Source organism: Atractosteus spatula, chromosome 19 (genome assembly GCF_055471065.1).
Source record: "Atractosteus spatula isolate fAtrSpa1 chromosome 19, fAtrSpa1.hap1, whole genome shotgun sequence".
Classification (NCBI taxonomy): Eukaryota; Metazoa; Chordata; class Actinopteri; order Semionotiformes; family Lepisosteidae; genus Atractosteus; species Atractosteus spatula.
Genome location: NC_142724.1, coordinates 3,316,895 through 3,338,020, shown reverse-complemented (window position 1 = coordinate 3,338,020; position 21,126 = coordinate 3,316,895). Strand labels below are relative to the sequence as shown.

At 47.9% G+C, this 21,126-nt stretch overlaps 2 protein-coding genes across 6 annotated transcripts in view; one reads left to right on the top strand and one right to left on the bottom strand.

The window, feature by feature from the left end:
• The first annotated feature begins 1,834 nt into the window (after window positions 1–1,834).
• Window positions 1,835–6,895, top strand: cox4i2 (cytochrome c oxidase subunit 4I2). The gene is made up of 5 exons (XM_088937156.1): window positions 1,835–2,082; window positions 3,559–3,661; window positions 5,114–5,278; window positions 5,679–5,810; window positions 6,329–6,895. The coding sequence occupies exons 2-5, from the start codon at window positions 3,559–3,561 to the stop codon at window positions 6,463–6,465; spliced, it is 537 nt and encodes a 178-aa protein (XP_088793282.1). The 5' UTR covers window positions 1,835–2,082; the 3' UTR covers window positions 6,466–6,895.
• A 771-nt stretch (window positions 6,896–7,666) lies between these two features.
• The window catches only part of bcl2l1 (BCL2 like 1), a 30,816-nt gene continuing 17,356 nt past the window's right edge, over window positions 7,667–21,126 (bottom strand). For all 5 annotated transcript variants that reach the window (XM_088937155.1, XM_088937152.1, XM_088937153.1 and 2 more), the window contains exon 4: window positions 7,667–12,310. In XM_088937155.1, coding sequence (XP_088793281.1) covers window positions 12,167–12,310 — 144 coding nt within the window. In that variant the 3' untranslated portion in view covers window positions 7,667–12,166. The remainder of the gene's footprint in view (window positions 12,311–21,126) is intronic.

Here is a 21,126-nt window from a genome sequence, read left to right as displayed (position 1 = left end):
ATACTAGCGAGAAAAACTGATGTGTTCCAAACTGATTGTCATGGAAAATGTTTTTAAAATAGTAAAAAACAGAGGTTACCACTTCAGCGCTGCCCCTGCCAAAACTGAGGGGAACCTTTTACCGAGGAGTAGAGTTTGTGGTTTACACCCGTTGCTTATCTAAACACATCAGCACAAACGTAGCCGACATGTGCAAGTACTACCAAAGGCCTTCCAGTTCCATTAACAACATCAGGTTTGCTGGGACTCTTAATTTACATGCTTTTAAACAACCACACTAAGCAGAGCTGTGGATCATACAGAGGTAGAACAGGTGTCTAAATGACCATTACTGGGCAGTACAGGAACACTCCTTTTGTCTTGGACATGGGAAAGCACTTTTAAAACACATCCAGGTTTAGTGACGTAATCCATAGTGACAGAATTATTTAAATCTCCCCTATTTTCTTACTCTCGTCAACACCCTGCTTAGTGCTTATATAGTGATTAAAGGATAGCCCAAATCAATTAGGGATTAGCCAATCAATATAAAGAATTAATCTGACAGTTTGCAACCTCTCCCACCCCCAGCTGGGTATTTGAGGTGTTTTCTCTCTGTTCAAAGCCGTTTGTAAAATCAGGAGCAGATCTGCTCAGGTAAGATGTACAGGCTACCTTCTTTGATAAAGAAGTTGATGGCTCACACTGTGTCTTAAATCTCTAAAGGGGAATTTCAGTCTGAAATTCACACTTCTAGAACTAGCAAAGCATAGTGATGTGATTTGTTTCCAGCAGGTAAATCAAACACTCAGTCCTGCTTATGGGATCAAGAAGGGGGATCTATTTAGAAGCAAAGTTCTGTTCACTAAGAGTAACACCCAAGAGTTAAGTGTATCAAAAGGTTTAAGGCGAGTAAATTTGGCCTGACCTGCTTCACTGAGGGCCAGCCCCCTGACTGCAGGATGAGCAGGCTGGGACCCCTGTAGAGTGAGAGGTGACCCCAAGTGGAGATGGGGGAGGGACACACGAGGGAGAGAAAGGGGTGACCTCTAGTATTTGTAATTTAATGCTCCATGGAACCAGGAGACTGTGGATGTTTTAACTACTGTATGTTTTAGCAAGGAACTGCCAGCCTGTAAAAGACAATCTCTACAGGACAGCATTACTAACAACTGACAAAAAAAAAGCCCCTTGACAAAAACGGCACCAGAACTGGCCGTATTCACAATAAAGTTCTGGCAGGTATTAGAATTGACTAATGCATCGTGGAGCACAATGTTGCAGAATGATGCAAAGGCTGTAGCAGAAATGCTACGCTTCTTATTTTAGAAGGTGCATTCGTTTTCTAGACTGATAAAATACTGAGTTTATAGTCCTGAAAATCATAATAGTTTTAGATTTTTAGCTTGCTTCATCCAAAACATCTGATATGTGCATCCATTTGTACAGCTGGGCATTTTACTGAAGCCATCTGTGTACACAGCCTTGCTCAAGGCAGCAACAGGACTTAAGGTTTGATCCCTTGGTCTTCCTATTACAGGTCCAGAGTCCTGACCGCTTATTCACACTGCTGCCATCTTTTAAAACCCAAACGTAACACTGAAAGAACTTCCTAAAGTGTGCACTTAACCTGCACTCATTGCTGCTGTTTACCCTGTGGAGAGTCTGCTTGAGGCTATGGTTTCAGCTGTGCCAAAAGTTACGGTTGCTATCCCAGACTTCTGCTGCCGAGTTCAGGCCTGGCTGGGGGCCAGCAGTCTGGAGGGTTCCATTTGTTTAGCGGGGAGAGAGGAAAAAGTTTTGCTTCCCCACTGGCAGGACAGCAGTCCTCCCCACTGTATCTTCAATGTCAACTGTCCTCAAAGGACACGGACCAGAAGCTTGATCGATGGTGCTGAATGCACAAACCTTGCAGTGCCAGTACAGTATCGCACTGGAAAAATGTAGCTGTACCCCCATCCCCATAATTCCTTGGTCAGTGTGAGCTTCCTTTTTGTGCTGAGAGTCCCAAACCCGAAAGAAAAACTGCACAACCGGGCAGCAAGAGGGGAAGAAGTTAGAGGGTGAAGTTCTTCTGACGCCTGACTCGTTCTGTCAACAGCCGTGAGTACGGTCACTGCGCTGAAACTGTGCACCTTGCTGGTGAGGGTAGACTAGAGGAAACTGCTTCGATCCAGCAGTGGAAGAGAAGCTGTCTCCTGCTCTTGAGGAGTCTGAGAGACGGATTTAAGATTTAACATGGCAGGCTGGTCTGCCGATCCAGGGCAAAGTGTGGCTTTTAAATGAGACTTGCTTTAAGCACGTGGTCAGCTACTGTATATCTGTCCTGTACTGTGCATTTGACGACCTGCACCGAAACCCTTTGATTCCACATATGGCTTAAGTGTCAAACCCCCTCTGCTCTGCTGCGACGCTTTATCCTGAAAGGCCTGTTAAAGGCTCTTTCTGTAAACAAGTAGGACAGAGAGCAACGGGCAACGCAGTCCATTTTTTGTTGTTGTTGTTCTTTTCCTTGCTTCCTTCACGGCCCGCGAGCTCCTGATTCATGGGAAAGTTCCCAGTCTTTTGTCCGGTGGCGGTCAGGTGGCCGGGCTGTTTTTTAGTGTTCTTGCCTGGTCGCCACTCCTCCCTGCGCTGCTGCTGTGGCTCGTGGCCAAGAGAGAGGTGGAGCCCGTTCCGCTGCCTGTGGGGCCGCCCAGGGCCCATTGCAGAGTGTTAGACAGCTCCGCTCTGCAGCTCCTGGACGGTTTTCGCAGGATTTTCTGAAAGGATTATCCGAGAGCAAGACCAGTACTTCATTTGTGCTGGAGCTCGACTGTCCAGGTCCCCCAGTGCAGTTCTTCCCTGCTCCCGCCAGATTTGATCCTGGTGGTCCTCGAGGTCGGACCTATGCAGGGTCACTCCCTAGACTGGGTCCTCCGCTGGGGATAGCAGAGCCCTGTAACATGTGGAACCTGAATCAGACTCCAGGTGTTTGCACACCTCACTCGGAGAGCTTCTCAAGTTTAACATGGACTCCGGTTTGTTTTCTAGTCTTTATTTTAAATACATCATTTCCATCTCCAGCCCCCCCCAACACTTGGGGCTGGAGAACATGTTCAGGGTGTATTAGGCTTGGAAACGCTGAGAATTTCAATATGTGACAACATTGTTCTCTATAGTCCCAGGAGCAACAGGACGAGAGTTTTATTTTGGGGGAAAAAATTCCTGCTAAACAGCAGACCAACAAGAAACGATGAAAGGTTCCCAGGCAGTCTAGCTTTCACGTGGCAGTTTGAATTCAACAGAATTACAATCGGAATGGTAGGAGATGGAGAGACAGCCCAAGGTCTGCTTCTCACGAAGTCATGAGCATCAGCACCTGTGGCCTGTACAGCCGTGAAAAGAGTAGCTGGGTTTCCTTTTAAATGGACCATCTTCAAACTTGTGAACCTGGCCTGTTGCTGTGCTAATGTAAAAGGACCGTCTCCTTGGGCCAAGCGGGGAAGTGAACCTGGGCTGTTCACGCTATGATACAGACGCGCCCGGTTTGCGGCCTGTTACGGGACGCTGACCCCCCCTCCTGCCCTGCCGTTACAGATGTCCCAGCTGTCGCTGCTGCGCGTCGGGAGCCTGCTGGCCAGGAGAGGCACCGTGGCCGGTGTGCGCAGTGGCAGTGTGAGGACAGCCAGCCACGGGCACGGTGAGTTCAGCGCCGCATCTCTGCACCTCCCTGGCCGGGGAAGAGCCCAGGCCCGGTGGAGGAGGGGGGGGCGGGATAAGGGCTGAGAGACGCACGTTTTTGAGACTTTCGGTCTCAAGCCCTGTTTCTCGGGGCTTGAGCGTGGGAAGACCTGAGCTGTCTCGGCTGAAACAATGATCCTTCATCCGTGCTGCCGACACGCCACGAGTCTGGATAGCCGAGAAGCTCTGCGGGCAATTAACTGCCCGGCATGGCGCTGTGCCCAGGTTAGCACTGAGCAGCACACAAGAGCAATTCTCTAGACCGCTGCTGCCCCTAAAGGTTTGCACTGAGCCCTTGATTGCAACCGTGGTAAATGCATCAAGCCTTTCCACCAGGTTAGTCCGATTGCGGGACAAACTATGCAACTCCACTGCTGTAGCTTCGAAACGCGAGCGGATCCGCAGACCCGATGGCTTGTTGAGAAGCGCCGGAGGAAAATGGGAAAACGGGAAAACATTCCATACACCTGAGAACCAGGTGAATCTCACAGATTTCTGATGTGACTGAGGCTATAGCCTCCCACATTCGGAGGGCACAAATGTCTCTCCACAAGTGGGGAAATACTGAGTCATTTCTTTTTTTTTCCCCCTTGACTTTCACCGGCTCTGACACCCCACAAGTTAAATCGTTGCCCGTGTCTCTTCATAGCTCTCGCTCATCAAGCTGCTTACTGCAGTGTGTAATGGTCAGTCACTCCAGTGTGCATGAATTAATACTACTCAAACACGGATGCAAACCTATGTAACTTATCGGTATGCTTTGTCTGAAATGTTTAGGTGTGGACAGTATGTGTTTTTTCTATCCAATGTTCAGTGTATATATTTAAATGGTGCAAATTAAATGTCAACTGGAGGGCTCGTTTTCATTGTGTCTACGTGTTTTAGGTGTCTAGAATATGCAGGGTAAAGATCTCTAGGTTTATTTACGTGCGTTGTGTTGGTGTTGATTGTATTTATGCTGTAGTTCTCCCTCGAACCGAGATCGGTTTGCGTTCCGTGCCCGCGGTGTTCCACCAGGGGGCGCGCTTATACAGGAAAACGGGCAGATCGAGAGAGTCGTCCTCTGTCGCGGCGTTTTGGAAACGTGCAGTTCTCTGTACGAAGGTGTTAATTGAGAATAACCACACTTTCAGTTAATATACACCGTTGTCTTATTTTTATTTTTTTTCCAGTGATCTCGGGTGGGGACTTATCCTGCAAAACAGGGATTTAAAATTGCAGGGACCGCAGGGATGACTGGGTGGCGCGCTCTGGCCGTGAGCGCGCTGTGTCCCGGGTTTGACTGTAGTTGTGCTCTCTGTAAAGAGCCTCCCCCTTATCAAGTTTTATCTTGACGGCTGGGATTACAAACCTTCTCGCCTCCCAGTGTCCTTACCTGAACCGTAATCCAACCCACGTCTCCGTCCGGCAGGAGTGGCGAAGCAGGCGGACATGTCCCTGCCCATGTACTGGGACCGCCGGGACACCCCGCTGCCGGACGTCCCGTACCAGCGGGAGCTGAGCGGGCCGCAGGAGAGCCTGAAGCTGAAGGAGAGGGGGTCGTGGAAGGAGCTCACCCGCGAGGAGCAGATCGCCTGTAAGAGTCGAGCGTGGCCTGCGTCTTCGCGTACAGGAGCCCCAGAAATAATCATGTATCACGAACGACTCTCCACCCCATACAGGGTCTATAAAATAAAACTCAGGTGCGGCGAGTCTTGACGATTAAAACTGGTATCCGCAATTCACGTCATTGCGTGGGTTCGGGATCTCTGAGCACCCGTGTGCCACAAGCACTGCTTGTAAGTATGGGCTTGAGGAATTCATGACCTAGTACTGCACATTGCAATCTTGCACGCAGTACCTGCAATCTTTTTTTTTTTTTACTTGCAGTCTTTTAGGAGAAATGTGGGCACAGATCGGCTAACCTAACCCGGCCGCTCTCGTCTGTGCCCGTGGGTCAACAGCGCCTTATGTCCCCCTGTTCCCCCCCCCTCCAGTGTACCGCATGATGTTCAAGCAGAGCTACGCGGAGATGAAGAAGCCGTCGAACGAGTGGAAGACGGTGGTGGGGGGTGTCTTCATCTTCATCGGGATTACCAGCCTGGTGGTGTGGTGGCAGCGCGTCTTTGGTGAGCGCCGCTCGGTGGTTATGTCTGCGGGCAGCCCTCTGTGCTCACGGCGCTGTTGGGCGCTCTTTCCTGGCGCTGGTCAAAACCAGGCTTTTAACCGTTCCCTGTGAAAACTCTCTGTGATGCTGTTGTTAATTTGACCGTCCTGTGATCAGAAAGTAACACACCTCTGAATTCTTACATTTCTGGGTCTTCCTTGTGAACTGGCCAGTTTTTTAACACTGGAGCCAAGCTGTGAGCCTCCCAGAAAGGTAAGCTTGGGAGACGAACCGGTCCTGATCTTCCCACCCGCTGGTTCTTCTTCAGAAACCTAGCCCTGCCCTTTTGATTCCTAGTCTCCGAGGGAGCCTGTTCCAAACGGACCCATTGCATTAGGAAGGAAAGGAAATGCTGCAGTTGTAGCTTCGGAGGGGATCCTCAGATCAATTGTCCTACCAAACAGCCTAAATAATCTGAATGGTCCCTTCTTGTGCGGTCAGAAGAGCATGTTGAAGCCCCTCTCGTTGTCCCTGTTGCAGTGTACCCCCCCCGGCCGCACACCCTGACCGACGAATGGAAGGCCATGCAGGCCAAGAGGATGATCGACACGCGGGTCAACCCGGTGGAGGGCTTCTCCGCCAAGTGGGACTACGAGAGGAAGGAGTGGAAGAAGTAGGAGAGGAGAGGCCGGGACGAAGGGCCAGTCGGTCACCCTCTCGTCTGCCTGCCCGGATGAGCGCTCTGGCCTCCCTCCTGCGAGCCACCGGTCACTCCGTTCTGTCCTTCACGCCTCCAGCGCTCGGGGAGGAAAGCACCTCCTGCTTGCCCAGTGCCGACGGCACTTCGGCAGGGCGCCACTGCACGCCTCTCGCTTCTAGGAAACGAAACGAGCCTATGGAAGGTAGAGCCGGTTAGCTTCACCTGAGATGCACCCACATGTTTTCCCCAACAGGAGCCAGGATTTGTTTGATCAAGTTCCGAGCCGCGACGTGCCTCGGAGTGCGGATGGAAAACCGGGGGAAGTCCGTTGCGGTGGGATTCCCCTTGCACACTTCTGTTTCCTTCTGACGTGCACTATCTGAATTGAATAAAAGTCTTTAACCGTGCCTGAATGCTCGTTTTGGCTAGGCTGGGACGCCAACAGCCTCGGTAGAGCAGGTGATGGTGTGAGGAAAGAACGGGTTTGAAATTATTTTCCCATCGGATCTGTGGTAGGGATTTTTCCCCCCCCATCTTTGGAAGGATGTTTTGAGACTGGGCTTATGCTTGCCTTCTGTTTGAATACTGGCTTAAAGCCAATTTTGTTTTCAGATGGTAAAGCTGATAACTGCAGAAGGTACATTTCAGGTTGTTTTTTTTTTTTGGGGGGGGGAGATTAGCTTGAACTTGAGTGTTCTTGTTGGCAGCCATAGTGCGCCAGTAGGTGGGGAGAAGAGCAGAGTGATGAAGCCAGTTCATAGGCTGGGATTATTAGGAGGCCATGATTGGTAAGGGCCAATGGGATATTTGGCCAGGACGCCAGGGTTACACCCCTACTCTTTCTGAGAAACACCCTGGTATTTTTAATGACCGCAGAGAATAAGGACCTTGATTTTACATCTCAAGTGAAGGATGGTACCTTTTTTTTTTTTACAGTATAGTGTCCCTGTCACTATACTGGGGCATTAGGACCCCCACAGGCTGCAGGGTAAGTGCCCCCTACTGATCCCACTAACACCTCTTCCAGCAGCAGCCTTAGCTTTCCCAGGAGGTCTCCCATCCAGGTACTGGCCAGGCTCACACCTGCTGAGCTCCAGTGTGTTGCCAGTTGTGAGTTGCAGGGTGATATGGTTGTTGGCAGCAACCAAGAGGCTCCACAATAAATAAAACGCCACACATTTCTTTGATACTGTACTAGTCTTTATTCAGTGTTAAACATTAAAATAAAAAGCACAGGCTTCTAAGACCACAATGGTTCATTTATATTAAATTAGAACTAAACAAAACCTTTAAAAAAATATTTCCACTTTTCTTCTAAGATGACTAAATATACACAAAGGGCCTTACAAAGACGCTTCAAACAGACATGTTGGAATTAAGGCAGCGGGAACTCTATATGCTGTACACTCAGCTTTAAATATTTCTAAACTTCTGTCAAGGAGACAAGTGTATGTAGTGCTTGTACTGATAAGCTGGTTTTTAGACCCTGGAGCAAGGACATCCTCAAAGTATCCATAACCAAAAGCAGGGGAAAAAAAAACAAACTTTTGCAGCAAGGTTAAACATTTATTAAGGTGGTGCGTCATGGAAACAACTGGCTTGTATACAAGACCAATGTATTAATTTCATGGATGGATATATTCAAGGTTCTCTATTGTCAGTTGTCAGTCAAACAGTTCTTGGAGCTGCTGGTGTCATCATGCTTTTGTTGCTAGCTGAAGTCAACCTAGTGCTTTTCTCCAAACACCTGGGGTTGTCCTTGCACTTACACAGCACTCAGAACATCCCCATCCCTGAAGACACCCTCATCTAGAACGCCTGGTTAGAATATTAATATTATGCACTTAATTAGACCAACTATGCAAATGAAAGCCTGCATGGGACAAATAAAGCAGAGGGCAGGCCCTTCAGGAATTGATCCTATGAGCCCTGGGCTCGTCGTGTCCACAAGGGGAGGGGTGAAATGTGCAGAGAGCTAAGATTTGGCCTGTCAAGGAACAAAAAAGAAACTGCAAAACCTGCCCGTTGCGCTGAATCTCAAATGGATTGCATCCGCTTCCCTCCGACTTTATCGACTTAAGAGAGTAGAGATGTTTTTTTTAACTAGTTAGCCCAGGTATTTCAGTTTCAAAGTCTATCTGCACCCAGACTGACCCTCCAGGATGGCCAGCACCAAGCTTGTGCACTGGGTTCCTGCTCATTAACACTTGACAAAGAGCGGGAAAGCACTCTGCGAGCAGTGGAGGCGTGTCCAGCTTTTAGTGTCTGGAACAGAATCTAGCAGGACCTGGTCAGGCTGACTCGTTAGCTCAGAACCTCCCCGTCAAACAAAACTAAACTAGGGAGGAGCAAACATCCCCACCTAATAAAATGCATTTTTTGCCTCCTTGAATATTTTTCCCAGCACAGGAGGAGGAGATTGGGAATTCTGGGGAGGGTGCTGAGGGACAGTTCTAACCTCACCATTTAGGCTTAAGAATATGCTCCTCTGAGAAATTCTGAAACCTAAAAATCTCAATCATTCTCTTTGACAAAGTTTCCACTGGTCTCTAAGATACGCTACTTACACTACTGCTAACAAGCCTGTGCCTTAAACCCAATCGTCAGATTGGGAATAAGGAATTTATGCCTGATTTTGGCCTTGCCCCACCTGGAGGCAGTGGACAGAAACTGGTACAAAATCTGACCAAATGAAGCAAGTTATAACCCAAACACCACTAACAGATCACACTTGGCATTTAAAAAAAACGTGGATATCAGCAGCCAACATTTTTTCTTAGAAACATGGAAACAATCCAGTAAATTCAATTCAGTTCAATAAAATAGTTTCATATTAAAACATTTTTAAGCCAATGTGGGGTGGACGTGTTTCTAAACTGCTGTTTTCTTACAACGTGACAAAACCCGATATTCATCTGAGATCAAGGCCTACAACTGGAAGTGTTTATTCTTCACAAAAAAAAAATACGATGCACACGACACAGTATGTAGAAGCTCTTTCCAGATACGAAAGACTCATTCCCACCTGTAAATACTGATTCCAAAATATTGGTTCTATTATAAACTGACAGACCTGTACTAATACAGACCTAATAAAAAGGTACCGTGAGAGAACTAGACCAAAAAAAAAAAATACTCCCACCTTCCTACTCTGCGTTTTAGTGTGATCTGGTTTTGTCAGTTGGTGCAACCGTTACTTTTCCCAAAAACATACCAAGATGTGGACGCAAGAACTGCATCCTGGCAGCCGATTGGAATAAACTGGAAGAGTGTACCCTTCCCTATTTCTCCCGTTTCATCCTACACTTCACCTCTTTTAATATCCAAAACAAAAAGCTGCATTCGGAAAACGGATTCGATTTTTGGGAAGAGGGAGAGTGTGCACGCGCCCCACGAGTTGGGGAGGTGACGACGATGATGATGAGGAGGCGGATGAGGAGGACGATGGCATCACCCAGTAATGGCTCTTCTGGCTAATCCCGGCACAGGACACCCCAGAAGGAGCACGTCTCCAGCCTGCCTCCCCAGGGCGGCTCGAACCCGCAGCGTTCGGGCTCTCGCAATCACCTCGCCAGGGCCAACTGCTCAGTGCAGTACAGATAATGTCACTTGTGCCGCGTGGCTGGCGGTGAGTCATCAAGATTGTACCGAAACCCCGTTTTTGGATGCCATCTGTTGTGACACAGCCGATGCTTAGTCATGCTTCCTTTGGGATCTGAGCTCACAAGAATAATAACGGTGAGAGTCGGGTATTTTAACGATTCACGGATAAAGAGCTTTCTAAACAAAAACACCTTTTATTAAAAAAAAAACCCACAAAGTGCGTTAACTTAAGATTCCTTTCTGGACATCTGCCCAATCTCTAAAGCCCTCTTTCAAGTACACATTCAACATGGGGTCGCATTAGGCTCTGACTCAGCAGAGCACAATAGCTCAGCATTGTTGTTTACAGAAAAGGCTGCTGTATTTAAATGCCTCTTGCTAGTTTCCCTGCTACACAGCTTACGGAGCAGAACACTGGTAAGAGAAATGTTATGTGCTGACGTCATACAGAACGTTCTGATTTAGCATTTGAGATTCCAGTAATTTCTGTTTCTGGACGGATACTTCTTGGTGGGTGGTTTGGAGACAAAAGTTTACCGTGTATCTCTCTCGCTTTCAAGAATCATCCTGTAAGGAGGATATTACACCACTGGGGGGGGGGGGGGGGGACGTTCTCCAGCGATGCTTTAATTGTAAAATCACATGCAAAAAAAAATATCATAGGAAGGGATTTTGACCAGGATCAGGGGCTTTCCAGCACTGGTGAATATATCCTCTTTTTCTTTTTTTTTGTTCTTCAGACATTTGGGAGTTTTTGCTTATTTGAACAACAACAAATTAAAAACCACCAAAACCTGAAAGCGCAATGGGGAATCGAAAAGTCACAAATGTAAAATGTAAAACGAATGTGGGAGCAGGGACTTAAAAAAACCAAACCAAAAACAACAGCAACAGGTTGGCTAATGCCTGCTTCACACCTACTAAAATCTGCCCTGTCCGACGTACTCATGTCAGGGGCCATCTCTTTCAGCCTCAGGCGTCGGTGACACAGCAGGAAACCAGCACTTTCGACAGCTGGTTCATATCCCTGCCGACTCCGACTCAAGGCACAGGACTCGGCTGACCCGCGGACCCCTCGCCACGGGACGTCAGCAAGCGCGGATCATCCGGGCACGGAAATCGATCGCGCAGACATGGGGCTCGTCAGGTGCAGGACACGCACGCTGGGTGCAGCGGTACAAGCACTCGACAACAGCAAGGAAGGGATCAGCGGGGTCCAGCGCGGCTCCTCGTCCACATGTCGTTTGTTAAATACGCAAGCGTTCGCGTTAATCCTTCGTTGTCTGAACCCTATTTAAGAACCGGTTGCAGTGACGGACTGGAAGGCCCATTTTACTATTATAAATTGTATATATACACCCCTACATGCACTCCTTGACTACAGAGAGGCGTCCGAAATGTAACAAATGAGTGTGGGACGCAATAGAATTTGTTGCATTTTTAATGCCTCTCGGTATTTATTTTTTTAAGAAAAGTCCACCAACAAAGCCTTAAATTTGGGTACTCCTTGAAACCGCTGTAGATGTTGGCTCAAGACGGCAAGTGTCTGAGTCTCATCCAGTCGGATTAAATATTCCCGTCAGTTTCCGAGTGCCTGGGGATCCCCCAGATTTCTGGGATGGCGTGCCTGGCGAAGCTCAGACTGCTGTTCCAGCGGTTGACGCTGTTGGTGCAGAACATACAACAGCACCTAAAGAGGACCATTCGCCTTCACTACGGAAATGAGCCACCCCAGCCTGCTCACCCAAGCTTCCCCAGCTGATCATGAGCACGGCCCTGCGCTGTAAACACTCCCTAGCACGGTCCTTTATTTCCCCAAAACTTTAAAAATAAAGTAAGCCTCAAATAACGGGATAATGATAAAATAACGATGCTAAAGAGGGGGGATGGAGGAACAAAACTGGTCCCAAAACTCTTTTCTTTCTGCTTCATGAAGGCAGTGGCCAGCCCCAGGCTGGGACTAAAGTCCTTCTGCTTCAGGGCGTGCGAGAGAAGGGGTGTGTGGTGTGTGTGTGTGTGTGTGTGTGTGTGTGTGTGGGGGGGGGCTCCTCTCCGCACCTGGCACAACTGCTGTCCTATAAGCGTTTCTTCGCGATGTAGGAGCCCACCACCAGCCCAGTAACCAGAGTCATGCCCGCCAGCAGCCACTTCTTGAAGCTCTCCTGTGATCTCCGGTACTCCGCAGCCGCATCCTTGCCAAAGATCTCCGCAAACCTGTCCTGAAAAAAGAAAAGGGGGAGAGAATTATTTACTGGGGAAAAAAGGAAATGTTCTAGACCCCCCACACTCCGGGCGGTGTCCCACAATGCTCCGACTGCCTCAGAAGACAAAGGCAAGGGAGATGAGCAGCCACCAGCCTCAGAGGTGAGTGATTAGAAATGGAATAATAATAATGATAATAATAATAATCGCTTACACTTATATAGCGCTTTTCTGGACACACCACTCAAAGTGCTTTACATGTAATGGGGAATCCCACTACCACCACCAGTGTGTGGCCCCACCTGGATAATAAGACACCCAGACTCTTGCATCTGGGAAACAAAATAACCTGACACGAGTGGCCAGGCCCAAGGATGTCAGTGGATAGAAGCCCAGCGGTTCCCTCGAAATATTCAAGATGCGTGCAGGTCACACACTCTGTACTCCATTTGTTTAATGCTCATCAAACTTGTATCGCAGCACAAAACCGCCTCGAGTGAATCAGTGCTCATTAAACGCAGTAAACAAGGTGTGACTTGAGCATCAGATGGGGTGTCTCTGGCCAGCCCCTCACCAGCTTTGGGTGGGTGTTTGTTCTTGTCGAAATTTCACAGCATTTGTGCGCGCACCATGCTGTAACATTCTCTTCTCTCGCCAGACTTTTTGCTGATCCTAACAGACGCCCAGAGAGGAAAAGGCTTGTGAGGGGAATTCAAGACCGGGTTTCTTGAGGGATTTGTTTAAATTTCCCTACAGGCTCACGGTTTCCATTTCAATCTGTTGTGGGTTTTTTTTTTGTTATTGTGGTCTTTGCAGCTGGTGAGTAATGGTTCTCTAATGTTTAATCCATGTCGATATGCAGGGCCTGACAACTCGCATCAGACTGCTCTGAGCTAACAGATGCACTTTTTGTTGAAATCTTCTTGGCTGCTAAGAAGAAAGTAACCACTTGTTTCCTGACCTCTACTCCTCCCTTTCCAGTCAGTGGAGCCATGAGAAGTGCTCAGACACTCTTGTCCCAAGAGCTGCTCTGATGTTTCACATGCGTTATACTACAGACACACTAATGGCCTTCGTGCTGCCCATCTTAATTAGGCACATTCACCTTAATGATCATCGCCTTGCAGTTTACCTGGCATTAACACCAGCCTCATGCGGTTAAGAACCTTTAGCGATCAAGGCCCAGTGCTCCATGGGTCTCATTCACTGGGTAAGGCGGACAATAGCAGAGCAGCTCAACACTCAAGCACATCTGGCCCCTGGACTGATCCCACTGATCTTCCTCAGCATCACCCGAGCTGTCCCCGGGTTCTGATGGTGACTCGCGGAAAGGGCCTGGGTTTGAAGAGCCTCAGCTCAACCATCCCCTTTCAAAACAAGAACATGGTGCACGCACGCAGGAGAGGTGATGTCTGCTCGTCTAGTGTTCTACAGGACACACGAGTCCAGCGCTGCCACTGCTCTGAATGGAAAACAGACTGGCCCATTCTCGGGCTGCTGGCCACCAGTAGGGACCTCCTCTTCCTCACCACTATGTGTTTGCAGCGTTAGGTGTTGCCTCTCCATGCTCCCTGCTCTGCCTATTGTACTGGCCCCCTTCTACAGAGCGATCAAGACCTCTATAGACGTCAGCTTGCATCTCTTACAGCTGTGCCACTGGGGAACTGCCTCCTGCTACCTGCAGGGCTGCTCTGAACCCACTCTGGCTGCACCTGACCGTTCCCAAGATGATCACTTGCACATGTAAATAGCCCTACTGATGTGCATTCTTGGGGGGTTTGCTGAAGATTGTCCTCGCTGACCAGTCCTAAACTTTTTGTGACCTCCCACCAACCTCGAGGGTACCGGTGCTCCTATGGAAAGGCAGCCACTGCCTCCCAAACTCTCCAGGTGGCGACGCCAAACCCCCTAGTCTGGAAAGACCTAGACTGCTCATGGCCGGAGTCATATTGCCCACTGCCCTGCGCTCTGCAGCTCTATCACTTTCCTGCCTGCTGTGTGTCAGCATGCAAACCACTCTGTGCTCCTGCACTTACTCCACCTGCAACACGAGGTGCAACACTGTGCAGAGCCTCATGAGTCACTTCTGCTCAAGAAGGCAAAGAGGCAAAAATAGTGCAAGATAAGGACACTGGAAGAAAATTCAAGGAACAGCTTGCTTAACAGCAGATAACCATCTCAAACTGAAAAGCTGAACGCAATCTCAGGCCTCACAGCTCAAGCCAAATGGAAACAAATTAAGTGCTTCAAGGTTTTTTTTATATGATTTTCAGCCAGGATTTATGCTTTTCTCGTGTATTCATGAAACGTTGCATAGGCTCATGTACTGTCTGTGGTACTGCACAATGCATGCAAGTTTGATGTGTCCGAGAGCAGAGACTCAAAGTGTTTGTGCACAAGAGATTTTTTTTTTTTTTAAAGGCCAACATACTGCAAATATATCCACCATACTTTTAATCTCAATGGCCAACACGCAAGCCAACAGGCTGTAATACTAAGTTCACTCTACTGTATATCCAGGTGATAAATGAAGACCTGGGATTTAAACCGAAGCGCTGAAAAGCAATGCTGTCAAGGTGCATTGAATCTCCCATTTCCCAGATGCTTTTAATACTTCTCACTGGGGCGTAGCGCCGACTGCTGATTAAGAGCATGCCTAAAGAGAGACGTACTGCATTCCCTTTCCCTGCTTTTCAGGTCATGCTTGTGACTCGTGACTTTTTTTTCTGGTTAAATAACCAGGCTTAAAAAATGCAAAGACTTTCACCCATTTGCTATTTCTCTATTCCTTCTACTGTACAGAAGATCTACAAGAATACTATACACATAAACATCGCCCTGAATATAGATACAGTTTTTTTAAAACTACGTTAGATATACTAATTGTATTTATAAATAATATAGATAATACACTAGACAAAAAAAGGTAAATACACTGTATTTATCATCATCTTCAAAAATAACAAAGTACATACAGCATTTCAGTGTATACAGCATTCAGGCTTAAAAAGAGGATCCTATGTGAATCCAGCCTGCAAGTGCTTCACCTGCCTCCCCTGAACAGGAATCAGCATGCAGTCGGGAACCGTACAGAACAGATCGCGTTTTTCAGAACTGAAAAGGTCAGGATCACTAGGAACCGAGCAAAGAAAAAGGCTTTCTAAGAAAAATGGGCAGCGGGCCGGCAGAGATAAGGAGGCGAAGGGTGGAACGCGGTGCCTATCGGGCCCAGCAGCAGACAGCCCTGACGCCACTGCTCAGCCACAGCCCAGCCAGCAGCTCGCTCCCAGGAACACCAAGCGCCGGGGAACAGGCCCTTCTCCTGCGGCCCAGGGGCTGCCGGAACAGTGTCGCTAGCGACGGCCCCAGGTCGCGGCTCTAAAAAAGACAATGACTCAGCTTGTCAGAGATGGCAGCGCGCCTTGTAGTGGGCCGCGCATTCTTGCGACTCTGAACGACAAGAGATTGGTCAATCTTGACAAGAAAAGTATGCAGGAAACAAAAGAGCAGAAACAATTGGCTCTTCCAGTGAATTCAACACCTATTTCACAGTACTCCCCCGTAGTTTTCCCCAGCTACAATAATTCCACTGTGATGCATTCAAAAAGCTTTGCCTATGCATGCAGGCCTATATATAATATACATGTTTTATGTGCCCATGCTCCGGGTAACCACATCCTTCCTAGATGAGTGTCAGTGTAGTCTGTACAGTGCCCTTTGCTGTGATGCTCACCAGCCTATATTTAGTCCCCTGCCCCCCCCACTGAAACTGAGAACAACCTGAAACAGGAAGAGCATGCTGTCAGATTCCACCACACAACTACAAGCTCCCAGGGAAGGGTGCCTGAAGAATGCTGTGCACAGGACAGGGTGCGGTGCTGGGTCCTCTACACCTTGATTGCAACAGTTTGGATTCCACGCCACACCACAGCCATAAAAACTACGAAAGGCGTGGAGGACGGAGTGCCTAGTGACTAGGCTTGTTACAACATGTTCTCCCACAGGAAAGGTCCTCGCACACGTGTGTTTGCAAGCGCGTGTACAGTAGCTGTGATATGCACGGATGCATGATGTATAGCATCTCCAGCAATGAAGACCAATCCAATCAAGTCATGCAGATGGAAGGAGGGGTTTAGAAGAGGCTGTTCGGACCAGGCACAGGAAAGAGCTGCTGCAGCAGGGTGGCGGCACGTTTGTGCAAAGAACGCTAGAACAGAACATTTCAAGCCCCGCATTCATGCGTGATCGGCAGGCATCCCCAACCTTCCTTCAAAACACCATCGAGAAGAATGATGCAATACTGCAGGCCAGAGCGTTACAGCTCCTGGTGCAGATTTTGTGAAAGGAAAAAGCGCAGATATTTCCAGCTGTCCGGCACCGATAGAACACGCTAGCCTTGATGCAGATGGGCTACACACTAATGGACTCTCTGGTGGAAAACTCACATGTCTTGTGACTTCCATTCCCAGCAATCCTAAGCACAGCTCACTCCCTTTCAGTCAGATTTGTCTTAAAAACAGCCGGCTGAAGCAGGACCCACTTTCCCATGGCATTCACACACGCAGGAGTCATGTGTCCAACTGATAAAAGAAGAGATAACAGCCCTGCTGATGTCATCAGTGCAACTCATGGCTCTAAAGACAGTACATACAGTACCACATGCTTTATTCTTTTCACCAGTCATCCAGTTGTTGTTTTTTTATAAGCATGGGTGGCACAGTGGCTCAGTGGTTAGCATTGCTGCCTCACAACACTGGGGCCTTCAGTTCAATTCCAGTCCTGGGTGCTGTCTGTGTGGAGTTTGTATGTTCTCTCCATGTTCATGTGGTTTTCCTCCAGATGTTTTCTTCCCACATTCCAAAGACATGCCGGTAGGTTTATTGGTTTCTGGAAAAATGGGCCCTGGTATGCGTGTGTGTGTGTGCCTGTCCTGTAATTGGACTGGTGTCCCGTCCTGGGTGTACCTTGCCTTGCATCCATTGCTTGCTGGGATAGGCTCCAGCTCCCTGAACTCCTGGAAGATGTGGTTAGAAAATGATTGGATTGATTTAAAGCTAAAATAAACTCTGCAAAGTTTCATGTGTACAGTATTGCAAAAGCTAAATTAAAATGTTAAATAAAAGATTTGGCCTGTTAATATTTCATTAACATCTGTGCAGAACATGTGATTTTTAATAATAAAAGCCCTTTCAGTTTATTTTCCAAGGGATTTATCGTGTAGCCAGGTTCATTTTCAGGCATACAAACTGTTTATCCTTGCTGCTCAGCTTTCACTCTGCCGCTGTGCTTGCCCAGACCTGCCCAAGCCGTAAACATCTTCACATGGGCTGGATGAAGGACGTCCACAGACACAGGCAGGAGCTGCAGGGAAGAACACACCTCCTCCTGGTGCAGCTCAAACACAGGCTGCCCAAGTCAGCCCTGCGCACAGAGATGGAAAGACATCCGATTCGAGTCACGGACACACTTGGAAAAAACTGATTTTAGTGGCAAGAGCAGTGCACAGAAAGCAATCCCATTGCTTGCCTAAAGCGAGCTCCATCTGGTTAATTATTAGAAGCCCTAAAAAAAGCCTCTGGAAAAGCAGCCTAGGAAATCTTGTCAGACTTTGTCCTTCTTTTGTGGCCATCAATTCTTTATTCTAAAAAGCCATTTCTTCAGAATTATTTAACCTTCAGAAGAGCTCGTACACGGACACAGGAGATTAAGTTAAAACGAACAACGTTATTAGTACAGAATTCACTCCAATAGGTACCTGACCACAAAAGTGGAAACTGGTGTCCCATGATTTACTGTCCTTCGGTCCACGCTTATAATCTCTGTAATGCCAGCTCAACTCGAAACGAGATGAGCTGTATCTCTGAACAGGATCAGCCAGCAGAGCACTGCAGCTACAGTGGGCTCAAACCACAGGTTTTTTTTTTTTTCCACACCTGCTAAACCTGCCAATAAAAAAAAAACACTGCACCACATTAAGAGCAGCCAGCAAATAACCATTCCGAAAAAATGAGCTTTGTTTCCGGCCTTAGAATCAAACATTATATAGTTTGGGAGCACTTTTCACGCAGAAGCATCTATATAAAAGGACATATACAGTATGTATATATATAAGGAGAGTTGTGTATTCTCCAAGAAAAACTTAACATTTGCATTACAATCTGTTTCTTGATGACAGTAGTATTTTTCAAATGTTGTTCCTTAACTGGAAAACTGGAAGGATAATTTCCAAATTCCCAATCCCAGTATTTTTAAGATGACAAACAAAAAAAAACAGATCCCTGGACGTCCTGCAACTCGGAGAAGTTCCATGCTGCCCTTAAAAAGCAGGAAGCTGGCATATGAAGCAGGCCAAGCGTGACCCCCAGAACTGCAAACCTGCACAACAGAGCGGGGGGGGGGGGACAGGGCTGTGTTCTGGCACCACAACGCATTGTCTAGGTGTGGGTTTAAACACTGGAAATGAAGTTTCCAAGCCATGAATGTTATCAGCGGAATATAAAAGGACCTTATAGCTGCGGTGGAAAGGAAAGCAGCCCTGGAAAGTGAAAGATTAACCGAGATGGAATGTCGTTTTCAGAAAAAGGCTCAATTATGCAACCTTGCACCTTGTGGTAAAAAAACAACAACAGTTTTGGCACTGAATTATCACCCCCCCCCCCACATATCCACCCAGGAAGTCCCTGACATTCCCAACCGCTGAGTTCCATTTCTTTTGAAGACTGTAGCTGTTTCATGGGAAATTTGAACTGTGCCAGGGGGTGTGCTGACCTCTGATGGAAAAGAGCCACGTTCATCCCTGACAAACAGCAGGGCCGGAATTTGCAAAACAGCAATAAACCCCCCCCCGAGCAGAGGAGCATCTTTAACTGGTGCTTTTTTTTTAAATTAAGGTTAACGTTCTTCAGGCACAATCACATCACAGAAAAAACATTCATATCTGTATCGTTAAGACAACAAATCGCCAGTTTCGTTGGCAGCGCGTCTCTGAAACAACACTGACAGTAACAAGAACAACAAATCAGAACTGTTGAAAGGCCAAAGAACACTTCCTAGACCACTATCTGCTGGTCACAAAGCTTCTTCACGGAGAGATCTCCTTCCTGTACGCAAGACCCTAATATGACTTTTCGTTCTCCCCCTGATCGGAGAGTGTATGCTGGGGCAGCAGCAGCTTCCAAGCCAAGCTCCATGCAGATCCCAGCTGCAGCCCCTGGCGCTGGGCAGGTCCCAGGACACCGTGCGTCTTGGCTTCATAATCCTGCAGCGCCAAGCAGGTGGCTGGTTCTATATATAGAAGGAGGTGTGTTCGCCAAGGTAATGACATCCTTCCCTGTCTGGGAAGTGTGTTCGCCTTAAAACCAATTAGACACGGTCTGCGAGCTCTATTCAGAAAACGCTTATTAGAGCTAATCTGGCAGACATACAGAACAGGTATTTAGTACTGCATTAGACAGAGAGGCAAGGCCAGGTTGGCTATGTCTGGACTTCTGGGGGGGGTTGTCTGTATTGAAAATGCAGTAATGCGGAGCAGTGGTCAGGGTACAGGAAGGCTGTGGGCTCAAACCCCAGGTGAGAGAGGGCTTCTGTACCTTTGAACAAGGTATACATCATCTGAAGTGCTCCAGTAAAAAGAGCCAGCTGTATAAATGTGTGCAAGATGTCACTCTGGATAAGAGCACGAGCCAGATAAATCAGTAATAGTAGGTGATGCACTGGGTATTGACGCGATCCTCTTGCAAACAAGCTGTTACACTGCGGAGGAAGGAAGCATGTGTCAGATTTTTCCATGGAGAAATCTGAATGACCCAGGTCATGCACCAAGCCTGTCCATGAACATACTGTGCTAACTCTGACTCTCCCAGCGGCATGTAACTGAGGTGCAAACTAGTGTGAAACCGAATCTCAGCATCTCCACTAACCAGCTAACCACTACCATCAGTACTGCTGTAGTAAGGAGCAGGCTGCAGCCATTCTCCCACAAGGTCTCTGGGAATATCCTTTGATCTCAACGCAGCCAGGGGCCAGCATGTGTATGCAGAACGCTGCTTCCAACAGTCCGGTTTAAGAGCAGGAGGCTCCGGGTCCCATGGCTGCGTAGAGCGAACCAGACCGAGAAGAACACTCCACTACTTCGCACAGCGAGAGGCCAGGAGGCTTTGAGGCAGCTGGGACGGAGAACAGGAAAGGTACTTGCTTTAGAGCAGCTATCGTCCACATCCTCCTCGCACTCCACCGCGTCTACGAGTCTGGGAGCAGAATTCTCGCCCTTCTGCAGGGAGGACACAGATGACAATGCATTCCACTGACCCTGGAATGACGAAACTTAAGTCGCTTTCACAACGCGAGTGTGATGTCATTTAAAAAAGAAGAAGAACAAAAGCCTTTTGAATGCCCTGCGTGCACTGCCTCTTCACGAGAAGGCATTTGCACAGGCTGTCGAGTGCAAGACGTGCCTAACCACGACTAACCAATACACTTTATCCCCCATTGCCAAAAACACTTCCAATTAAGAACACATTAAAACACAGGGACAAGTGAAGGTTAATTCCACGCTGAAAAAACAGGTGAAACAATGTTTCGGCTGTTGAGCCTTCTTCAGGTGTGTATTAAACTAGAGGTAAAAGGAAGGTCAATTCTGAATTAGGAGAATACACAGCTCACACGGCACCCAGGAGTGGTTCTCATAAGACTGTACGAGTCCTTTCTGGCGTTGATTTCACCTCGCATTTTAAAGAAGAGGCAAAAGAATGACCCTTCACCTGGGAAAGGGGGAAAAAAAGATCTGTTTTTCACGCCCCAAAAACAGATCATGTGAACATTCCAACAAACTGAG